The sequence below is a fragment of the Pleurodeles waltl genome, chromosome 6 (assembly GCF_031143425.1).
Source record: "Pleurodeles waltl isolate 20211129_DDA chromosome 6, aPleWal1.hap1.20221129, whole genome shotgun sequence".
NCBI classification, from domain to species: Eukaryota; Metazoa; Chordata; class Amphibia; order Caudata; family Salamandridae; genus Pleurodeles; species Pleurodeles waltl.
Genome location: NC_090445.1, coordinates 137,420,903 through 137,442,890, shown reverse-complemented (window position 1 = coordinate 137,442,890; position 21,988 = coordinate 137,420,903). Strand labels below are relative to the sequence as shown.

Sequence of the window (21,988 nt, the reverse complement as noted above, 5' to 3'; positions counted from 1 at the left end):
TCTGATGACGGTGTTGGTGGGGGGGATAGTGGTGAGGGTGTGGGGCCCGGGTGGTAGTGAGGGTGGTGGTAGGATGGCGGTGGTGGTTATGCAGATGGCAGTTAGGGTGGTGATAAGGGTGGTGGTGGAGACTGTAGAGGAGGTGATGGTGTCCGTAGTGGTGGTGAGGGTTTTGTTGGTGGGGATGGTGGTGCCAGTAGTGGTGGTGATGATGGTATAGTAGTTAGGGTGGTGGTTAGGACAATAGTGCCGGCACAGTGGTGGTAGGATAGTGGTGATAGTGGTAGGGTGGAGGCGGTAGTTGGGGTGGGGGTGGTTAGGGCAGTAGTAATGGTGGTGATAGGGTGGTGGTGGTAGTTAGGGGATGATAGTTGTTGGGGTAGGTTGGTGTTAAGGGTAGGGTGACAGTGAGGGTGGTAAAGTGATGGTTGAGGCAGTGGTTGTGTTTCCGGTAGTGGTGGTTAGAGTGGTGGTGGCTAGAGTAGTGTTTAGGGTGGTGGTAAGGTAGGATGGTGGTGGTGATGGTGCTGGTAGAGGGGTAGTGTTGGCAGGGGTAGTGTGTGGGTGGGGTGGTGGTGACCTGGTTAGGGTGGTAGTGGTTAGAGTGGTAGTAGTTAGGTTGGTGGTGATGGTGGGTTTAGTGGTGAGAGTGGTGGTTAGGGTGTGGTACAGTAGGGATAGAAGAGGGAGGACGGGGGAACAAACAGCAACAAGGACCACGGGGAAGAATAAAGAAAAAATTACTCAAATCTCAGAACAAGCGTCAGAAAGACATCAATAAAAAAAGAAGCAATTATCACTTGGTCAACCTCCATGGAAGGAAGAGATGACACAACGTAGTACAAGAGTGGCACAGTGCTACTCCTTTCATATGTACTAGTGTATGCCATGTACATTTTGAATCGTATTGTCTACCATTTCTTGCTTGTTCCACTGAACTTTGTAGCATGTTACTAGTTAGAGACGTGTGAAGTTGTTTTGGTAGCGAATGGTTCTATCTATGTATTAGTGCTACCAGGAACATGATCGGTCTTTCATTCATTCATCTTCAAATCAACAGAGACATCATTCAGTTACATCATCTGTATGTAATTTTTTATTTTTTGGAATAAATAGATTTCACATTATTAGAATTCAAAACAAAAGTGCAATATTACAGAACTTTATAAAATAACAGGGAATTAAAAAAAACAGTACAAAACATATTCTGCAATAAAGCAGGAATAACTGTGCATAAAAGTATTTAAGGAAATATTTCGTTGTGTAAATTCAAACAACATAAGATTCAGAAATCAGTCTGAACGAGGATCTGTTATAGAACACACGTTGTTTTATTTACATAACAGCCCTGCCAACTAAAACAAATATTTCACCATGTGAAGTGGAGACTGGGTCTTAGAGGGGCGGGGCCTTGTGCTCAGAAGTATCTTAGATGCTTTTTTGACCCACCTGCCCCAACCCCCTCATCAAGGAAAAGTTTGATGTGTCTAGTGCCGATGCCCTGGTGTATTTTCACACTTCTTAATGGACGTCTGCAGTGTTTGGCTAAAAACGAAGACAGATTGTTGGAGTCACATATGACCTGGGTATACTTGGCAGCTATGCAGGTTACATTAATTGTAGACAGAATAAGAGTTAGGAATAGGAAACGTTACCTATTATGTAAATAAAAATGATTTGTTCTGTTCAGCTAACACTTGGCATTGCACAAATCACCTGAACGCCATGTAACGAGCTTGTCCTCGTACTCTTTAAGCATAGACCCTTTAAACAGAAAGAGATATGGATAGGCAGAGAACGACCATGCTGGACCACCCCCTATGGGTGGTCGGCTCTTTCACCACAGGCTTCAGAACGTTTTGGTACTGGTAGGCAAGCGCCTGGATACCCTATCGGGTGATTAGCTGGCTCTATGAATCCTGATTGATTAATTGATAAAAGTCAGACTCCGCTTTCAAAGTAATAAAAATTCAGACTGGCAAAGACACCTCTGCCATACCAGATGCTGCAGCTCCATATGCCAACAGTTCCAGTATATGCCAACAAAGGCCCCAGGTAAAAGATAACATTTAGCGGTTAAGTTTTCATCTATGGAACCAAACGACCTGTAGTCTCCATTACTACTTGGCCATGTGTGATTTTGGACAAGTCACTTTGTCTCCATGTGCCTCAGTTGCCATAGCTGTCAAAACTGTTGCAAGCTGATTGGTTGGTGGTTGATTATCTTGACAAAGATGCCCCCGAATACCATGCCAGTACACCTGCTGGATGCTTAGAACAGCCTGGTCTTCTTGAGCTACTTCACCATCTTTGACTAGTTTTCCTGCGCTGCTTTACCATCTCAGACAGCTTCTCCAACACTTCCACCAGCCCATCACCAATGGTGGCACAGCAGGGCTGCACGTGCCACCCGTGGTACTCCAGCTTCAACAGCCCCAGCTCTTCCATCAGCACTGCGGAACACTTTGCTCCAGGAAGGTCCTGCTTGTTGGCCAGGACCACCAGCGGCACACCCGCATCTCTTCAGTCTCAAAGATGGCTTCCAGCTCCAACCTGGACTCCTCGAAGCGCTTAGGGTCGGCGCTGTCCACCACAAACAGCAGCCCTTCTATGTTGGTGAAATAGTGCTTCCACAGGACCCGGAGTGTGGCTTGGCCGCCCACGTCCCAGACAGTGAAGGTCAAACCCTTTACGGGCTCCAACGTTTCCACGTTGAAGCCAATGGTGGGGATGGTGCTCACGGTCTCACTCAGCTTCAGCTTGTAGACTATGGTGGTTTTGCCAGCGGCGTCCAGCCCCAACATCAGGATTCGGGTCTCTAGACCATAGAAGCTCTTCAGCGCCTCGTGGGCTGTGCTTAGAAAGCTACCCATGATACCAAACAGCCACAAGAGATCTCCAGGAGTCTTTGCTTAGTATCTATTGGTCTCTGGAGAACCAGACGCAGACAGTCTCTTTGAGGAGACCACCACCGACCGTACCTCTCTTTCTTCTTGATGCACCAGAGTAGAGGTGCGTGCACTCTAAATCGTAAATTAAATGCAGTCTCTTCCTCCTGTGATCTGGACTGCAGTAAGACGCTCTGCAAACACCCGTTCCTTAGTCGCACTATTTATAACGAATATCTCTCCTCAGAAGTGGCAATTCAGGTTTCTGAAACAAACATCATATTTCATAAGCTCCGTTTTGATTGGTTAAAAAACTGAGCAAAGTATTTGTCGCATCAGTACTGCCAGCTCTGCCAGTGCACTGCTGGAAGGCGCCCTGCTGGAACCGTACACTGCTTCCGGGTGCGGCGTGTGACGTCACGGAAAGTCAAACCGCGGCAAATAAAAGACAGAACTTGCTGCAGCCTGCTACTAACACCGGTGAATCCTTTCCGATCGGTTAACAACCGCTTCCACGCAAGGTCTGTCAAATGTCTCTGGTCCATAATGCAGAACACATTAGAGTACAAGCCAACATTTTGAGACTCTAAGAAAGGAGTTTTGAAAATTAATCAGGGGAATTAATTTCTCCAGTGAAGCAAGTTGAACCAAAGTCAATTGCAGACTAGAAACAGCTACATTTGAGGCAGTTTTAAGTTTGAAAAATCGGGAGACTCCCGCCTGAATTTGCTCCGTTGGCATGTTTGATTAGAAAGCTAGTTCTAATATTGAGCTGGTACACAAATGTCTGACTTTTTATATTTTTACTCACAAAATGAAAAATTGCACATATTGTAATAAAGTGACAAAAAATATTTTCATTTTTTTCTTAAGCCAGAGAGATATTTCAATACATTGAGCATTTGCTGCAGGTAGCAGAATTCTTTCATGGTTTTCCCTTTCTTTTCTTTTAGCTACCTCTTTCCTTTTCCCTTTCACTCTTAGCTCTCAACCTCTGGGCCTGATTACAAGTCAGAAACCGCCACTGCTGACTTGGCAGCCGAATTACGATGACAGTTTCCTGAACTAGAGACATCCGGAGTCCCGCCGACACCACCAGCCAGCCACCGACCGCCATGACGGCGGTTGGGAAGAAGCAGCTGCCAAAGGGCAGTATAGACAAGGGTGCTGCCATGCACATTACGGTGTGCTTTTCCGAGACTATCTTCTTTGAGATGGCGGAACCAAAGGAAAAGAGGTGCTCGCTCCCCCCTTTCGTTGTTTTGCCCTTCTGTCTCTGACATGGGCCCCTTTGTCCAGGGCCTCGCCTTCACAACAGCAACTTCACCCCTACCAAAATCCCCAAAATACAGGTAAGTACTATTTGCATTTTCTGATACTGACTGGACTGGGCATATATGGCCAAGTCTCCAGCAATGGAATGGGACATGCTCAAAGTATTTTTAAACGTGTCATGCATTTGTGTACTTTTTGGTCAAAATATACACACCTGCATCAACACATATGTAAAAGAATACCTTGTATTGCTGACCACGTCCCCCACCAGTCCACCAGCATCAGGTACACCGCTGCTGGGCCAGCGGTAACATTCTAATATGGCGGGCAGGAGAACGACGATTCAGCTGTCTTTTTGGGACCGCTGCCTTGGGGGTCTGGCGGTCCAGCCGCCAAACTTGTAATCGGGTCCTCTGCCTACCCGACTGCCACTCCCATGTTTTGTCTCACGCTACATTTCTCTGAAATGAAATGTATTCAATATTCCAGACCTTTCATGGTCTACTAAGCAAATGAACCAGGATTTGACCCAATTTTTTTCAAAATGTGGTAAAGTTGTCCACACGTATCAAAAATATATCCGTTGTGTGAGAGCTAGCAGTTTGCCATGCATGCCCCTTATGCCAAAAATTACACAAAGTATGACTTTGTTAGATTTTTGCCAGTTATGACGTCCATATACTATGCATTGATGCTTGAGTCAAAAGTTATCTCTAGTACGTTAGGGCCCGCACTTCATCATAGTTAATCCATTCCATATGCCACATTTGTCCTCCCTTATGCTAGGAATTACTTTCAATGGGCTAGCACAAGAATTGTGCACCTAGGGGGCATGTGAGGCAAATTCTGATTCTACCACATTGGAGGTAATTACCTCTAGTACGCCAGTACCAGTATTTTGCCATTGGTGCTCATTATACCTAGAATTGACTCCAGTATTTCTGCCTCAATATTTTGCTATTGATTCCACCCCAAGCCAAGAATTACCTTCATTATGCCAGAGCTAACAGAAGACTCACAAGAATAACACTACATGTCTCCCTCACGTTCACTTCAGTGGCTCACGTTTATTCTCAATCGCATTCATTCTCACTCACTTGCTCGCATTCATTCTAACTCTCTAGCACTCACTCTGATTTTTACTCATTCTTACTCATTTCTAAGTCACTCATATATTCTCACTAACACATTCATTCACACTTACTCAGTGTTCCTCACATTCACGTTTATTCTCACTCCCTCATACTTCTTCACTCACTTTTACTCTTATTCTCACTCTCTCATATTTTCTTACTCGTATTCACTTGCACTCACTCTTAATCTCACTCTCTTATTCACACTCACTCTTGCTTATTCTTACTCACTCTGGCTCACTCATTCTCAAGCATGTATTCACACTCACTCTCACTCACATTCAATCTTACTCTCATTAATTCTTTCACACTTACGCCCACTTGCACTCGCACATACACTCATATATTCTCATACATTTTCATACTCCCAGGGACACTCAGTGTCACTCACTATCAATCATACTCACTCATGAACACACATACTCATACGTACACACACTTTCTGTCACATAAACACACTTTCTCACCTGCAAACCAGTACAGAGCAGACATTTAAAATAATTTTTGCACTTACCTCAACTGCTGGCAAAGATCCAGTTCAAACTACTGCTGCTTTATAGGCCAGGGTAGGCAAAGGCAGTGCCAGGGATTTCAAGAGACAAATAAGGAGTCACAGCGGTGAGCCATGGGGACCGTAAACAACACCTTTGTGATCACTGTCTTCTTTATTCTTCCTAAAGTTGTCAACTGCACCCTCTATGATAGAGGCAGGTGAGCGTAGTCACAATTTTCTTGTGATTCGATAACTGGAGCCAGGATGCTGATGCAACAGTAACTAATAAAATTCGGGATCTGCCATACAGTTCAAGCAGAGGAAGGTTTCAGGTAATGCAAAGTACATAAATTAGTTTTGTTACACAATCTCAAAGAGGTGCAACATGTATTCCTTCCGCGGTAGAGTGCTTTGAGTTACTCTATCAGAAATGCTGCCAAGAGCTGGACAGTGCCCTGTCCTCGCCACGTATATCATATATGTGATGTGGACTGCAAGTACCAGTCAACTCCTCCAACAGGATCGTTTGATACACTCTGCAACCAGTGGTGGTTGTACCACATGCTACTGATTCTAGGTACTTTTCAGGCATCTTGGGCCTCACTGCACTGAATTACACACCAGCGTGATGGTTTCGCTTACCAACTCACAAGGTACCTTGATTCCCTCCCCTGCTGAAGTCATGTGACAGACACCCCATTGATCTAATGGTGGTTACAGATGCAGATTCACACAAATTTGTGAGAAAATTAGACGTGCCCTTCTACCTACTTTCACCTTGTCTCGTCCTGATGGTAACTCCAATAATAAGTTAGTATAATATAGTTAGATAACTATAAGCAAAATTAAAAAAATAATTACAGAGGGCCAACGTTTTCTAGGAGTCTGTAGCCAGCACCACTGAATGACTAGGCTACAGACTAACAAGGCTAGTTAGTCTTAATTCCATTTTATGCCTTTTTCTTCCACTGCTCTGTATTTACAGTCTCTTTATTTCACTTTTGCAGGTTCTACATCCCTTCCTTCTCTCTTTGTCACTCTTTTCCTATCTCTCTTGGCTCCTCTTGATTGCCTCCTCAACTGCATGGGGTGTATGCCTGTTGAACCTGACATCTTTGGTGAGGTTGCCTCCAACTTTTTGCCTTCGACCCTCCTGTTTTTACTGATTTCGTTTTTGCTGGCCTTAGAACTGTGAATACTTTACCACTGTTAACCAGTTCTAAAGTTCTTGTGCACACTCCCAAAAACATGGTAGACACATTTATTTAATTGAACGTCATTAGTAAAGTGATACTTCATATACACAATGTCTGTAAGTTAAATGTTACTAAAGAGCCAGCAACACTGATTGTACCACCCACTTAAATAGCTCTTTTAAACATGTCCTATGCCTCCCCTTGCAGCCTGTGTGTGCGTTTTAAACCTGCAATTCCGACCTGACTAAAACAAACCTATTTGCCAGGCTTAAACGTTCCTTTGTAATACATAAGTCACCCTTAGAGTAGGCCCTGAAGCAGCTCATAGGAGAGGGTGCACTGTTGTAGATGTCCCGGGTCCTGCCTCAGCAGAAGGTGGAAATGTGGGGGATAGCGAAACACAGCCACAGTCCGACTCAAACACCAGTGAGTCCTTCATTATTGCACCAAATAGACGCAGAGCAAGAGTGTTACCTCTCCCAGAGTATAACCTGGACTCAGATGGAATGCCGGATGAAGTACCCACACCACCCCCAGAGGCTAGATTCACAGGAAGACAGCAGTACCTGCCCCAGCTTCAGTCCACTCCCCTCAGGAGGCGTCACGATGCAGCAGACAGTGCACTGATGAAGGAGAGGGCCCATCACTCTTTGGCGGCCTTGAAGCTTCCATGCTGAAAGTGCAGCACCTGCAATGCAAACACATGAGGTCAATGCACAGGCAATTGGTGTCTCACAATGACAACATGGGAATACTGCACAAGCAGTTGGAGTCTCTGAATGAAAACATGTGCAAGCTGCATGAGGGACAGCAAACAGCAGCAGAAAACACAAAGGTGATGGCAAACGCCATTAGGGAACTCTGCACTGAGATTCAGCAGGAGCGTGTCAGCCACCATAGGCGCCATCACCAATTTCTGGGTGGGTTGGATGGGTTCTGCAGATCGGTCAATCGGCTCGCTACCTCAACTGCCTTGATATCACGACGTGCTGTGGGCATACAGGTGGAGATGGCACATTGCAGTCAGGACGTTGCACAGGGATTGGTGCAAATCACCAATGTTTTGGATGCAATGCAGACAGCACGCAGTGCTACAAACAGCAAACTGGGTGGTGGGGAGACTGAGGAGCTCTCTAGCCTCAGCAGTCTCACAGCCCCTGTGATGGATCCTAGGCGTCGCAGTACCAGACACAGTATTGTCTTTGAACACGCTACAAGAGGTTCCACAGAGGCCACTGAGCACTCAAGTGGAGTGCGTGGACGTAGGAAGTGATGATGAGGGGTACAGGGGACTAGCTTAACGTGTAGCAATACAGTTATACTATGATGCTAATAGTGCGACAATGTTACTCACACCTGTTTGTCTATAGTGCATAGCTATGTCCTATTCACACGTGTTACCTGACGTCAAGGTAATAAAGATGCTACCTACAGCAATACATATAATAGATGTAGTATTGTCATTACTTACATCAGAAATGGTTGCGCGTGATGTCAGCATATCTTTGTCTGCCCTCTGCTGCACTGCTCCTGTCTACTGGGTGAAGGGGTGGTAAGGGACCACCATCCTCATCTGAGTCCGGCTCTGTGGGCTCCACCGGTATGCCCCTTGTTGTTGCAATGTTGTGCAACATAGCACACGTAGCCACAATTTTGCAGGTTGTTTCAGGGCTATATTGTAGTGCACCACCACTCTTCTGGATGCATCTGAAGCGGCTCTTCAGCAGTCTGAAGGTCCTCTCCACAACACTGCGGGTTGTCCTGTAAGCAGCACTGAACCTCCTCTCGGCTGGCATTGCAGGACTCAGGTAGGGCGTCAGTATAAAGGACCGCACAGCGTAGGCACTGTCTCCTGACTGAAATGAGAGTAAAATGAGTACTTGTTATATGTTACGTCACATTTACATCAATGCAACATTGTCAACATTACGCATTAGATATCCTTCACCAAACTCCCCAGCTAGTAGTCTTGTGTAAATTCCACTGTGGCGAAAGATGGAGGAGTCATGTGTGCTACCTGGATATCTGGCCACGAGATTGGTTATGATGTTGGAGGCATTGGTAATTACTTGTATGTTCATCGAATGTGAATTTTTACGGTTCTGATAAACATACTCTGTGGCCGATGGTGGACAGATAGCTACATGTGCCCATTGATGGCACCTATGACATGTGGGAATCGGGCAATCTGGTAGAAATCGTATTTGGCTGTAGTCATTCCTGTGGGGCGTTGGGGAATCTTATGTGCTGTTGAATTTTAGTATGGCATTGAGAAATGCATTGAAAAATCATGAGAGGGCACTCTGTGAGACCCCTACTGCTGCTGCTATAACTCCTTGATAGCTCCCTGAGGCTAATAGGTGCAGGGAGCATAATACCTGCACATTGGTGGGTATACTATTGGTCCTGTGTGTGTTGTGCTGCAGTATGGGTTGCAGATCAGCTATCAGGTCAAGTATCATGGCTGAGCTTAACCTGTACTTCTCAAATATCTCCTCCTATGTCTGGTCAAAAAGGGTTATGCGCACTCTAAAAATGCGCTCATGTCTCCTCCTCCCTCTCCTCAAACCTGCCAGGATCTTCATCCTCCTTGCCAATACCTAGGGTCAGATGTACGCAGCTTTAGCGAATCGCAAATCGGTTGCTTTACAACCGCTATTTTGAGTAATTGGTAAGTATGAAACTCACTCACAAGCCTTGAACAGAGAAGATAAAAGTTTGCAATTTCCTAAATTTTGAAACCGCACTTAGCGAACCGCTATTAGGAAACACTTAGGGCCAGATGTATCAAACTTTTTGAAATTCGCAAACGGTGCGAATCGCAAAATTTGGCAGTTTGCGAATGCAAAAATGCCTTTCACGATGTATGAAAGGCATTCGCACTGCAAATATAAGGAATTGCTAAAATAGCGATTCCTTGTGACTGAGACATGAATTTGCGTGTCACAATCTGCGTATCGCAAATAGCGGCATGATTTAGCAAATCACTATCTGCGTAACGTAAATTGCGTCCTAGATTTGTGATTCGCAGATAGTGAGCCGCAAATTCATGTCGCTATTTGCCATACGCAGATTGCGACATGCAAATTCCGTCTCGCGATGCTATGCATCAAAAAATCGCAAATAGAGAATATTCTCAGAATGGCCTTCTGCACATGCAATTTACCACCAATTGAAATCAGGTGATAACCAGGTGCAACCTATATAAAGAGGCCCCTTTTCCACAATGGCTGCACTCTAGGAGCGGCATGTTTCAGTCAGGCAGGACCTTGGCCTGCACTTACCCGGGCTCGTCATGCCTTCTCGGCACTGGGTGTGCACTTGGAGCCATCCTGCAATCCAGGCCTGATAAGACCAGCGCCAGCCCAGGGCGGGTGACAAAGGTTGCCCCACAGGAACTCGAGGCCCCAGGAGGGCAGCAGCACCGAGCTCCAACAAAGGGTAGAGGGAAGCTGGATTCGCTCTAGATATACGTTTCCTCAACATTCATTCACCTCGAGTATCCGTCCGAAGCACATCCAAGGGCCCTTGTGTTGAGGATGCAGGGCAGGCGGCGCCTTCACCTGCTCCTGCTGCTTTGCGGCCTGCTGCCCCTCGGAGGAGCTCAGTGGGGGTTCTTTTTCAGGGAAAAGGCCACACCGCCTGCAACTAAACCGCCGGGTACGACGACATCCCTGCCATCTGTGGAGCCCCATATCCCTGAGGAGGAAGGTATGTCTAGCTCAGCTCGATTACTTTGCACATCACTCAAATCCCCTGAACGGTACTTAGTGAATTTTATACGCAGCAGTATATGCACCTTGTTCGAAACTTTATGACACTCTATCTATGGAGGCGGAAGGCCCGCTACACACCATTAGCGCCAGTTAGTTGGCTGCTTGTTTCCCCAGCAATACAAATTGTGTGACCCTGAGCAAATACAGTTTACCTCTTATCTGCCCACACCGAGGAACCTAGAAATACACCGATTCCAAATATTAAGCAGTGTCATCTTGGGGGTCACTGGGGAACAAATATTTTTTGGGCTCCTACTGGGAACACTTTTGAATTTACTCACACATTTTCTGCTAATTCAAATCCCATAATGTCAAAAAATGTTGAATTCTATTTAAAGGGTTGAAAGAAATAAACAGAAGTGAGACAGAGAGAAATTCACTTATCCAGGGGCTCATTGGGAGATGGACCCACTTTTCCTGTGTCTTGAAACGTCTCTGATATTAAGCGGGGTGCACAAACTGGACAATAACACGGAAGTGACAAGTGCAGCTGTTTAAAAAATGTCAGCAAGGACTAGGTGTAAGGAGTTTTTGTGGAAGTCTCTAAAGTCTTCTATTAGTGTCCTGAGTAGTTACTCCCAATTGTTCGTGTCGTTGTTCCTTTAGTGAAATTATCTTAGGCCGTCTTCAAAGCTTTCATCACATGCAGAGAGCATTTATGATTCAGGCAGCAGCAGCGCAAGCTTCGATTCTTTTACAGACACAAACCATTACTCCATAAACAGCATGTGCAGCAGCACTGCAAGCGTCTATCACATGCAGAGAACATTTACACTGCAGTCAGCAGCAGCAGTGCAAGCGTCTATCACATGCAGCGAACATTTACACTGCAGTCAACAGCAGCAGTGCAAGCTTCCATTCATTTACACACACACACCATTACCCCATAAACAGCATGTGCAGCATCACTGCAAGCGTCTATCAAATGCAGAGAACATTTACACTGCAGTCAGCAGCAGCAGTGCAAGCTTCCATTCATTTACACACACACACATACCCCAGAAACAGCATGTGCAGCAGCAGTGCAAGCGTCTATCACATGCAGAGAACATTTACACTGCAGTCAGCAGCAGCAGTGCAAGCGTCTATCACATGCAGAGAACATTTACACTGCAGTCAGCAGCAGCAGTGCAAGCTTCCATTCATTTACACACACACATACCCCAGAAACTAAACAGCATGTGCAGCAGCAGTGCAAGCTTCTATCACATGCAGAGAATATAGAAAACATTCACAGTACAAGAAGCAGCTGCGCGAGCTTCCATTCATTTACACACATATACCCCAGAAACAGCATGTGCAGCAGCAGTGCACGCTTCTATCACATACAGAGAACACTTACAGTACAGACAACAGTAATGCGACCTTCTGTCACGTGCAGAAAACATTTACAACACAGGCAGTGGCAGCACAAGCCTTCATTCATTTATAGACACACACCCATAACCCAGGAACAGCATGTGCAGCAGCAGTGCAAGCCTTTATCACATATAGCAAACATTTACAGTACAGGTAGCAGCAGTTCAAGCTTCCATTCATTTACAGACACACAAGCATAGCCCAGGAACAGCATTTGCAGTGGTAGTGCAACCTTCTTTCACAGGCAAGGAACATTTACAGGACAGGGAGCAGCAGTGCAAGCTTCTGTTACATATAACAACCATTTACACTACAGGCAGCAGCAGTGCAAGCTTCTATTACAATGCATTCACAATGTACAAGGGTGCCTGAGTTGGATCTAGACAGCCAAATGGGTGCCGGCACAGGGGGAAAGGACAGGAATGTGCTGTATGTTATAGATACAGTTCATTTCTGCCCTTTCACTTTGACACAGGGTGGCATAGCAAGATGACTTGCTGCACTGCCTTGCATGACAATCCAGCAATTTTGGGCATGGGTTTCTGGTTGGCAGAGGTAAGCACCATGTCCAAGCAGGAACCACAATCCTAGTCGCGCAAGTCAGATATGCACCATAAATTAACCTGTGCTCACCCTCTGGTAGCTTGGCACAGAGCAGTCACTTTTAACTTAGGAGGCAATGTGTGAAGTATTTGTGCAACACTTCAAACAGTAAAACAGCGAATACACCATGCAAAAAGACACCAGTCTTGCTTAGAAAAATAGAACTTAATTTTATGAATAAAACAAGACCAAAACTATAAACATCCAATGAGTAGAAGTCGAGATATGAATTTTTAAAGATTAAAATGCAATATAGTGCATAGATGCATAAAGCGGCAACCGGAAATATCTGATCTCGCTAGACTAGATTAAATCCAAAAGTTCATGCCTACCACGACGGAGCACAGGTCGGATACAGTCCTAGGTAAGTCCAGCTGAAGTTTTACCTTTCTAAATATTTCCGTTCACTGGAAAGAAATTCACCAGGTCCCAGGACAGGATCGCTGGTGGTGGCCCGCCGGTGCGAAGAGTCGGCTGGGCATTGAGGCTGGGTGGGTTGAGGTCTTACATTGCTTGCTGTGCAAAAATATGAACTTGCAGCGGCTCAACGAGCACCAATATTCTAAAGCGAGCGGGCCCATTCACATTCGCAAAGAGCCCAAAAGCTTGAATTTAGGAGTCTAAAACCCAGGGTCGGCATTAGTGCTGGTGGCACTCGGTGCAACAATGTTTGTTGGCACCCCTCCCCCACCCCAATTACCACCCCTGCCATGATTGCTTCACTACCACCCTTCAACAGTGCCCATCAAAACTCCGACTTCTCCCCTGGCACAACATTATTCACCAGAGGTATCTTGACATTTTCATTGTTGCCTGAAAATTGCTGCAGGCAAGGAATATACTTGCAAACACGGCACCCACCCGAAGTCAGCACCCGGTGCGGTGGCACCAATTGCACTGCCCTAAAGCCGGCCCTGTTAATACCAATTCCAAGGGCCCAGGACTGGAGGGCCGCCTCTTGGGGGTCAGGAGCCGGTTGAAGATGGGTCCAGGAGCTGTAGCAGGTTTGTTGGAAGTCTTTTGTGTCCCAGAGACGTCAGAAAACAAGAGGCAAGCCAGCAAGCCCTTTGAGTCACTTTGGTTCTGGGATGTAGAGGTGCAGGTCCAGTCCTTCTCACTCCCAGGCAAGAGGGCAGCAGCCCAGCAAAGCAGGAGCCCAGCAGAATAGCAGGTCAGCAGACAGGTAGTCCTTGCAGCAGTGCAGCAGTCCTTCTTCGTGGCAGAGTATTCACAGGTCCAGAAGTGTACTGAGTTGGTGGTGTCAGAGATCCAGTATTTATACCCAGTTGTGCCTTTAAAGTGTGGAAGACTTCAAAGATGTGTTTTGGAGACAGGTAGTTGGCATCAAATGGCTAAAGTAAGAAAATGCCAAATTTCACAACTGCAATTTAAAGTCCGACTTCACCATAAGTTGAGATTTTAGAATGTCCAGAGGCACCACACTTGACAAACTTATCTCTTCCAGGTTGTGTATTACATTTATAAGATGTAGTAAGGTAATCCCAATGTTACCATATGGGAGAGATAGGCCTTGCAGTAGTGAAAAACGAATTGTGGAGTTTTTTACTACTAGGGCATGTAAAACCTGTACATGTCCTGCCTTTTACATACATTGCACCCTGTCCTGTAGCTCATATAGGGCCTACCTTAGAGGTGGCTCATATGTGTAAAATGGAAAGTTTGGGCCAGCAAGAAGTTTATCTTGCCAGGTCAAACTGGCAATGTAAACTGGACAGGCAGATTCTACAATGGCAGGCCAGAGACATGGTTAATGGGCTACTTTAGTGGGTGGCACGTTCACTTCTGCAGGCCCACTAGTTGCATTTAATTTACAGGCCCTTGGCACATGTAGTGCACTTTACCAGGGATCTTTAAGTAATTGAAATATGCTGATTGCGTTAAGCCAATGTTACCATGATCTAGGGGTGAGAGCACAAGCACTTTAGCCCTGGTTAGCAGTGGTAAAGTGCACAGAGTCCTAAAGACAGCAAAAATTAGGTCAGAAAATAGAGGGAAGCAGGCAAAAAGTTGGGGGGAAGAACACCCTAAGGTTGTCAGGTCTAACTATATAAATATAGATCTGAAAATACAAAAAATAAACTTCTCTACTAAAGTGAGGTAAATGGCTCAGAGTAGTTTAAGCAAGTTACTTGCTTAATGTTACCACAGTCCTTGTGTCCAGGGGACCACTGCCTGCTCCCCCTGAAGTTTTCCTAAATGCAACGTTTTGTTTTAAGTAGCACCAGTTCCTTTAAAGAACTGGCTGCCATTAAAACAAGCATTTACAATGCAAAGGGTCTTGCGTTTGCTCATGTTAGAGCTGATCGCGTTGTAAACTCCTAACCCCACTTTTCACCTATCGGGCAAAAGTGCATTTATGTACATAACCCGAAAAAGTGAAATTAACTATGTAAAGCGCTCGACTTCTGCCAAGCGAGATCACACTCGTAAATTAGAGAAAAAGAAGTCCACGAGCCCGATGGAAAACAGCGAGCCTCGCATGTTTTCTGTACTTGGTCGCTGCGCTCGAGGAGGGCTAGCCACCGGAAAAGGCATGATGTATGCGTGCCTTCGACTAATGAAAGCAAGCAGATTTTATTAGGCAAGCCCACCAACCAATAAAAAACACTGACGTGAAATTGACAGGGCTCCGAGCCCTTTTCTAAATACTAAAGTGTCTCGCTGCGATACGCATGCGCGAGCGCATGCAACGCAGGCTCGACCCTAAAAAGTGTTCAGTTTTAGGATGCAGACATAGGGATGGAGGTATGCTGTCCAATCACAGGAGGCACAAATTGTGACCTGCCTAAGGAATATGAATGGGACAGGTCCTTCTCCACACCCCTAAGATTTGGTACTAATTATTAGTGCATAGATAGGTAAAGTAATATTCCAGGCATAAATTGCAACCACTTTTTGTGAATAGAATAATAGTATATCAGGCCCTCTCTCGCCTCTTCATACTGCAGGAAGTCTCACCACAGGATGTAGGTTACAAGGAAACAGAAATGACATGACTGTTTTTCCACACTGGATGATTCTCTGGTGACAGCAGAGAAAAAGAGTTCCCTGCAGCCTGATGACCCACTCAGGATACACAGAACACCAGAGTGCATGGAAATCTCTCAGGTGGTCTAAGTGAAATCATTGGTTAATTTCAGCCAGTGGTTCTCGGTGCTCGGCACCAGCACTTAACTGTCAACACCTGGACCTATGACAGTCACATGGTGGCACTGTTCATTTTGTGAGGGACATTAAACATCAAAAATGCTTAGGTGGCAGGTATTAGTCATTTTTAAAGTACAAAAGTCTTGGTTGTCATTAGTAGCGCAATGGGTGGTGCAAGCTTCAATTGTCTTCTGACAAGGGGCTTGGCACTTATTTCTTTGCAAATTACGTACTGAGTGAAACTGTGCTGGCTCGGGCAAATATGGGAATAGTGTACACCTCCATAATGTGTGAGATTCCCTAAATTTGCTCAACCACGCAGGCATAATTGAATCTTTTCCCACTCCTAGTGTTGAACTCAGATGCTGAACACTGTAAATAATATTACACTCAGTATACACAATGTGTTTTCGGAGCTATACCTTTGAAAAAGACTAGTGGCTTGCTTGAAAGTTTGGTAAACATCATTCTCCATCGCAAAAGGAGATGGAGCGCCCTGTTTGCCAAATTGACAGTCCACCCGACCTATTTAGAGTTGGGAGAGCTGCCAAATTTCTGTTGAGGGTGCTCCCATTGGCTCCATCCATGGAGCACTTCCTCCAACAGCCCGAAGTGTAGGGGTTGTCAGAGGAATGCCAATACATTGTACTCTGTATTGAAAGTGGACTGTTTAATGGTATTTTCTGTCACTCACCTGGCAGTGGTAAACAGAAAAAAACAAATAATAACTTCCATACCCTGGAAAACCTTCCTTTGTGTGAGGGGTAGAAGGAGGGTCATTTGTTTTTTGGTTTTCACTATCAAACTCCAACTTTCAGAGTCTGTTTTTGAAAAAATATAAACTTTGTAAAAGTTTGTTGAATGGCCATCAAAACCGACAGCAGCCATCCATCAGAATGTTTGTGCATTGACATTAACTGCCTCAACATGGTACAGAGATCTTCCATGGGCCAACAGTGATGTCTAAATTTGGTGGACGGTAGTGCATGGTGGGCATAATGTCCTCCATACCCTGGGGGTTGGAGTGCCATTTGCCAAATTTAAAATCTGACCCAAGGTGTTTTCCTTACATGTAAAATGGGCTTTTAAATCAAGGCAACAAACACAAAACCAGAAAGTACCAGTTCCTACTGGGGCTAAGATAGAATCAAAAATATAATTGCTGTGCTTACCCACCAAAACCGGTCCCAGGATGCTTATTTTAGGTCTAGGGAGGACCTGGTTTGCAGTTCAGGGTGGACTGTTCCCATTCAAGACTGAATCCAGAAAAAGAATATTAACTATTATAAAACAACTGAAAATGAAACCTAACGTTGCATGTTGTTGTTATGTTATTTATCTCAAAATGCTATCTAAAGTTTGTGAAATGCTTGAAGCTATGCAAAGCTTTCTCCCTCCTAATGCATTCTGGAAATCTCAGAAAGCTGGTGAAGGCTTTCTTTTAGTTCTTTATGAATACGAATCTTAGTACTTAGAGGTCCCTTTAGGTCTGTCATGTCAAGGCTTGTGTTGAGATGGTTCTCTTTCCATCAGCAGTCTTTTGTTTGTGCCAACCTTTTAAAATACCTACCTAGCTTGAACTGTACAGAGTCCCTTGTGCCTTGCATTGCCATCCCACAATTCTTCAAGAAGGACCTTTTTTGCACCATTGTTCTAAAGCCTCCCTATATCCTTCTTCATAACAATGTTTGACCTATTGCAAGACTACCCTGGATGGCGATGTTCCAGCTCATCCTGGGAAACATGTCAGATCATGTCAATCTGGCTTTCACCTCTAACAACCATTGAATGTAAGGGGCCAGTTGAGTTAAGCAAGCTACTTGCTTAGTGTTGCCAGAGTTCCACTACCTGCTCCCCCTGAAGTTTACCTAAGCTGAGGAATTGTTTCATAAACAACATCGGTTGTTTGAGGAACACTGGCTGATAATAAAAAAATAGGTTCAGTTCTGGCAGCAGTTGAGGGTTTTGTCACTCATTATGTTGGATCTCCCGGTGGCCCTTGATACTGAGGCCATGTGTTGCTTTTATGAAGACTGCAAACAATGTTAGGGCCTTCAAAGGTTAAATGTGGCGAGTATCCTCTTTTTTAATAATGCGTGAAAATGGAACCCATTTGTACTCTCCTTTAAGAGTCAATTTTAGGCTTTCCTGACATTTTTTATTAGGCATTTATTTAATTTGATCCAGTCTGATGGGTTTGGGTTCCATTCCCAAGATGATGACTCCCATAACTATGTATGGCTTTATGATTCATTTGCTTTATTTGAGGCACTAAACTCCAGCTGCACGAACATTTCTCTTTAACTGGGAGTCAGCAGTCTCAAATTAAATGTTAAAATGGTGAAGGTAGACCTGCGTTGTCAGAAATGTCAAAAATTCACCCCGATTATTTGCCACTATCGTCCTACGCTGCTGGATGTCAGTCTGGAAGTTGAATTAGCCTGCCTCCAACATGTTCAAATTGCAACTGTCCATCCTATATTTTTGTAGTATTAAAGAGATTGTGAAAGCAAAGGTTGAATTCAAGGTTCTCACCTTGGTCCACAGATCCCTTCATGAGCATCCCAGATTCACCTTCTTGAAAAGATCTCTTGGCACCAACTCTGTTGCTCTCTCCAGTTGGCTAAGCTTTCCCTCCCAACAGTTTGATCATGCTAATTTTAAGTCTTGGGAGAGCAAACTCTTTAACTGCCCCCAGTTTTTTCTACTGGTACCTTTCCACTGCATGTTCCTGTGCATGACTTCTTGCCGCGCCTTGATACAGTTTGGTCTGTTTTGTGTGCAGCATAAGCACAAATAAAATAACTAAGGCTATGGCATGCTTATTTATGGTTTGGTATGCTGTTTTGTAGTATGTACAGTTATTCTGCTATGTCATATTTCACCTTGTCATGTCATGCTTAGTTTTTCATTGTCATAGCATGATGAGCTGTGCTAGTGCATTTGTCCTTTTCTATCCATTAGAAGAAGATGAGGAGTTTCCAGTAGATGGAAGCCTCACTGACAATGCAGGGATGAGACCGGGTTCAGAAGAAGATGGATCAACAGAATTTTCACTGGGAAAGGACCCACCACTCAACAGACAAGAAGAGGTAAGTCCAGTACCAGGTACCTGTGTGAGATAGGTAAATGGCTTAAGGGTCTGCTACAGAGATATGATTGCAGCCTTCATTTAAAGGGTTCAGTCTCACCAGTGCTGGGTCAGTATCTTATCTTTCTGAGGCGCTGAGGCTGATAGATGAAGTACCATTGATTTGAGTAGTAGTATCTATCAGCTTTTATCAAGTATTTTCATCATGAAGAACTCCATAAGGCAGGCATTTACAAATGTTACGGATCTGGCCTGGAGAGATGATAGCAATGTGTACACCCATACTACCCACCACTGAGGGTAGTGTAGCTGTGGGCATAAGGCCAGCTTGCCATCTCCATCCCCACCCCTGCAAAGCAAACTGAAATCAATACCATCTCAGGACAGCAGTTTCTGAGGCATGGCACCAAAACCGGAGGTGGGGGATGGGGACAAAGATGAGGCTCACCAGGCCAAAGAAGCATCACTGGCCGCCTGGGAGGGACATGCATAGCATCAGCTACAGACCACAGCACTCTCCCCTACCACCTCAGGACTGGTATTATCTTCCTTTTGCTGCTATGTGCCAGTGCATGTGAGTGGTGCTGGCTCCATGAAAGAATTTGGCTAGGTCAGTGGTGCATGGGTGCTCTCCATTGACTGGACGAGGGAGGAAGTGAGCTCGCTAGTAGTGTCAACAATCATAATGGTTGTGCATGTTGGCACTCCTCTGACTTGGGTCCAGTGTCTACCAGCGTCCCTCACAAGACTTTGGCACAGGGGTTCTGTTTTTAACCATGTTGGTAATGCTAGCTGGGGGACTCCTTTTTTCCTCTTGTAGGTGGAAGGTTTTTTCCTTTCCGTGTGAAGTAAGAGTATTATGTTCCATGGCAACTTGCCACTGTAGTTAATTCATTAAACATGTGCATAACATTTTTTCTCAATGGTCAGCTGGATGGCAACATGAAGATTAAATATAAACATAGCCAAAATAAATACTTATTTTGCTGCAGCTGGTACGTGAAGCTTGACATCCTCAGATGCACTATGAAGAGTACACATTAGACCAAAAACAGAAAAAAACAAAAACGAAATTATACAACCTAGTCTGTCACCAACTAGCAGGTACTACACAATTGTGTCACTGTAATAGAAGAACATAGTGAAGGTAAATACCTTGCTGGCATGCCCCCACCCCCATTACAGAGACTATTTCCGCTGCTGCCTTTAAAGGCTGGGTGCCCAACGCCTGCATCAGAGTACATGTTGGGTGGAAAGGGTACCCGCAACACCCACCAAACCAAACTAGAGAAGTTTACACTGCCTAAAGTCTTGGAGGTCCCAAAAGAGGCCCCAAACTTGCAACCCTCATTGGCACGATCCACTACACCAGAGGAGTCTCTCACACTCCACGACATCATGGTGGATATCCAGGGGGTCTGCAGTTCATTGGAAATCAAGATCAACTCAGTGTCCACGGAGGTAGTCAGAGCGGTCCTCTGTAACATGGGTGCCAGAGTAACGGAAATGGAGGACGCACTCACAGTACTCAAAGCAGGCAACTCAACACTAAAAAAGCAAGTCAGTGGGTTGAGCACTGTCAAACGTACATTGGAAGATTGCATGGAGGACTTCAGGGGTCGCTTTAGATGCAAAAACATCCATATCATTGGGGTCCCTCTTTGTAGAAGACATCATACTCAAAGCGCTGCATCCTGGAGGCCTCTCCAAATACTTCTAAGTGGAATGAGCCCACCGGATTCCTGCCACCCCACCAAAACTGGGTACACCACCTCAACCGATCATTGCTTGCATATTCAATTACTACGACTGTGACATTATACTGCAAGCCGCACATACTGCTCCACCGATCACCCATGAAAATGTTGTTATAACCTTCTTTCCAGATTTTATGCTAAAGGTCCAAAAAATGCAACACAGTTCTCTGGAAGTTAAAAAAGCCCTGAGAGACCAAGAAAAAAATATTCCATGATGTTTCCAGTCAAACTAAGGATAGCGGCAGAGGGCAAAACCTGGTACTTTATAAACTCCGGCGATGCCTGGGACTGGCTGGAAAAATGTTGGCAAACAAGATCAATGCCCAAACAGTGGTGAAATTGCCACAGGGTTGGTGCAACTGTGACACAGGCTGAATCCAAACTCCCACTGAGGACCCCTGATAGCGTGCTGGAATGAACACCCTGCTTTGCTGCGTTGATCTCACAGCTGATGGAACCAAAGCACACACTACCTATGCACTTTGACACCTGGAAAATTTACAATGATGTTTGTGCTATTGGTTCTCTGTGTGCCACACACTACCCCACAAATGATATGACTACAGAGTGGTGGCATCGTGGAGATAAGCAACTTTGGTAAACACTTTCCTTTGAATGGGGGGAGAGGGGCAGGGTGATGGCCGTGTTGGCACTGGTTATCGCTACTCACTGTTTATATAATGTTAGGGGACGACAGGCACTCGGCAGAGTTGGGGGGTGAATAGGTTTAGGTCCCCTATGCAGGGAGGCAGAGAGTGGGGTTTCGACTAGGTGTTTTAGTTGTTGTTTCTGTTATTGTTTTGCTATTGCTCTGCCGAAATTCCACTGCACATCACAGGGATCACACGATCTGCTCCTCCGAAATGGGGCTCTTCCCACACGCCATCTCCCACTGCATATTAGCCAGATAGACATACACTCATGGGCCCACATATACACATACCTGCCTAAATGATAGAACCCACCCTTAGATTACTCTCCTGAAATGTGATTGGACCAGGTCAGTGGTTCCCAACCTTTTGACTTCTGTGGACCCCCAGTTTATCATTACTGGAACTCATGGTCCCCCACTGAATCATTATTGGAATCAGGGGACCCCCCCCCACTGAGTCATTACTGAAAGCTGGGGACCTACTCTGTTAATATTATTTAATTTTCTAAGCAGTTGCTGACCCCCTGAGAAGGCTTCACGGACTCCCAGGGGTCCCCGGACCACAGGTTGGGAACCACTGAACTAGGTGACAGAATT

General features: G+C 45.3%; 1 protein-coding gene and 1 pseudogene across 2 annotated transcripts in view; one reads left to right on the top strand and one right to left on the bottom strand.

The window, feature by feature from the left end:
* Window positions 1-1,107: 1,107 nt before the first annotated feature.
* LOC138299371 (uncharacterized) lies at window positions 1,108-3,273 on the bottom strand (annotated as a pseudogene).
* Window positions 3,274-10,383: 7,110 nt separating this feature from the next.
* The window catches only part of LOC138299370 (collagen alpha-1(XV) chain-like), a 171,336-nt gene continuing 159,731 nt past the window's right edge, over window positions 10,384-21,988 (top strand). For both annotated transcript variants that reach the window (XM_069237594.1, XM_069237593.1), the window contains exons 1-2: window positions 10,384-10,696; window positions 18,856-18,983. In XM_069237594.1, the coding sequence (XP_069093695.1) occupies window positions 10,525-10,696; window positions 18,856-18,983 (300 nt within the window). In that variant the 5' untranslated portion in view covers window positions 10,384-10,524. The remainder of the gene's footprint in view (window positions 10,697-18,855; window positions 18,984-21,988) is intronic.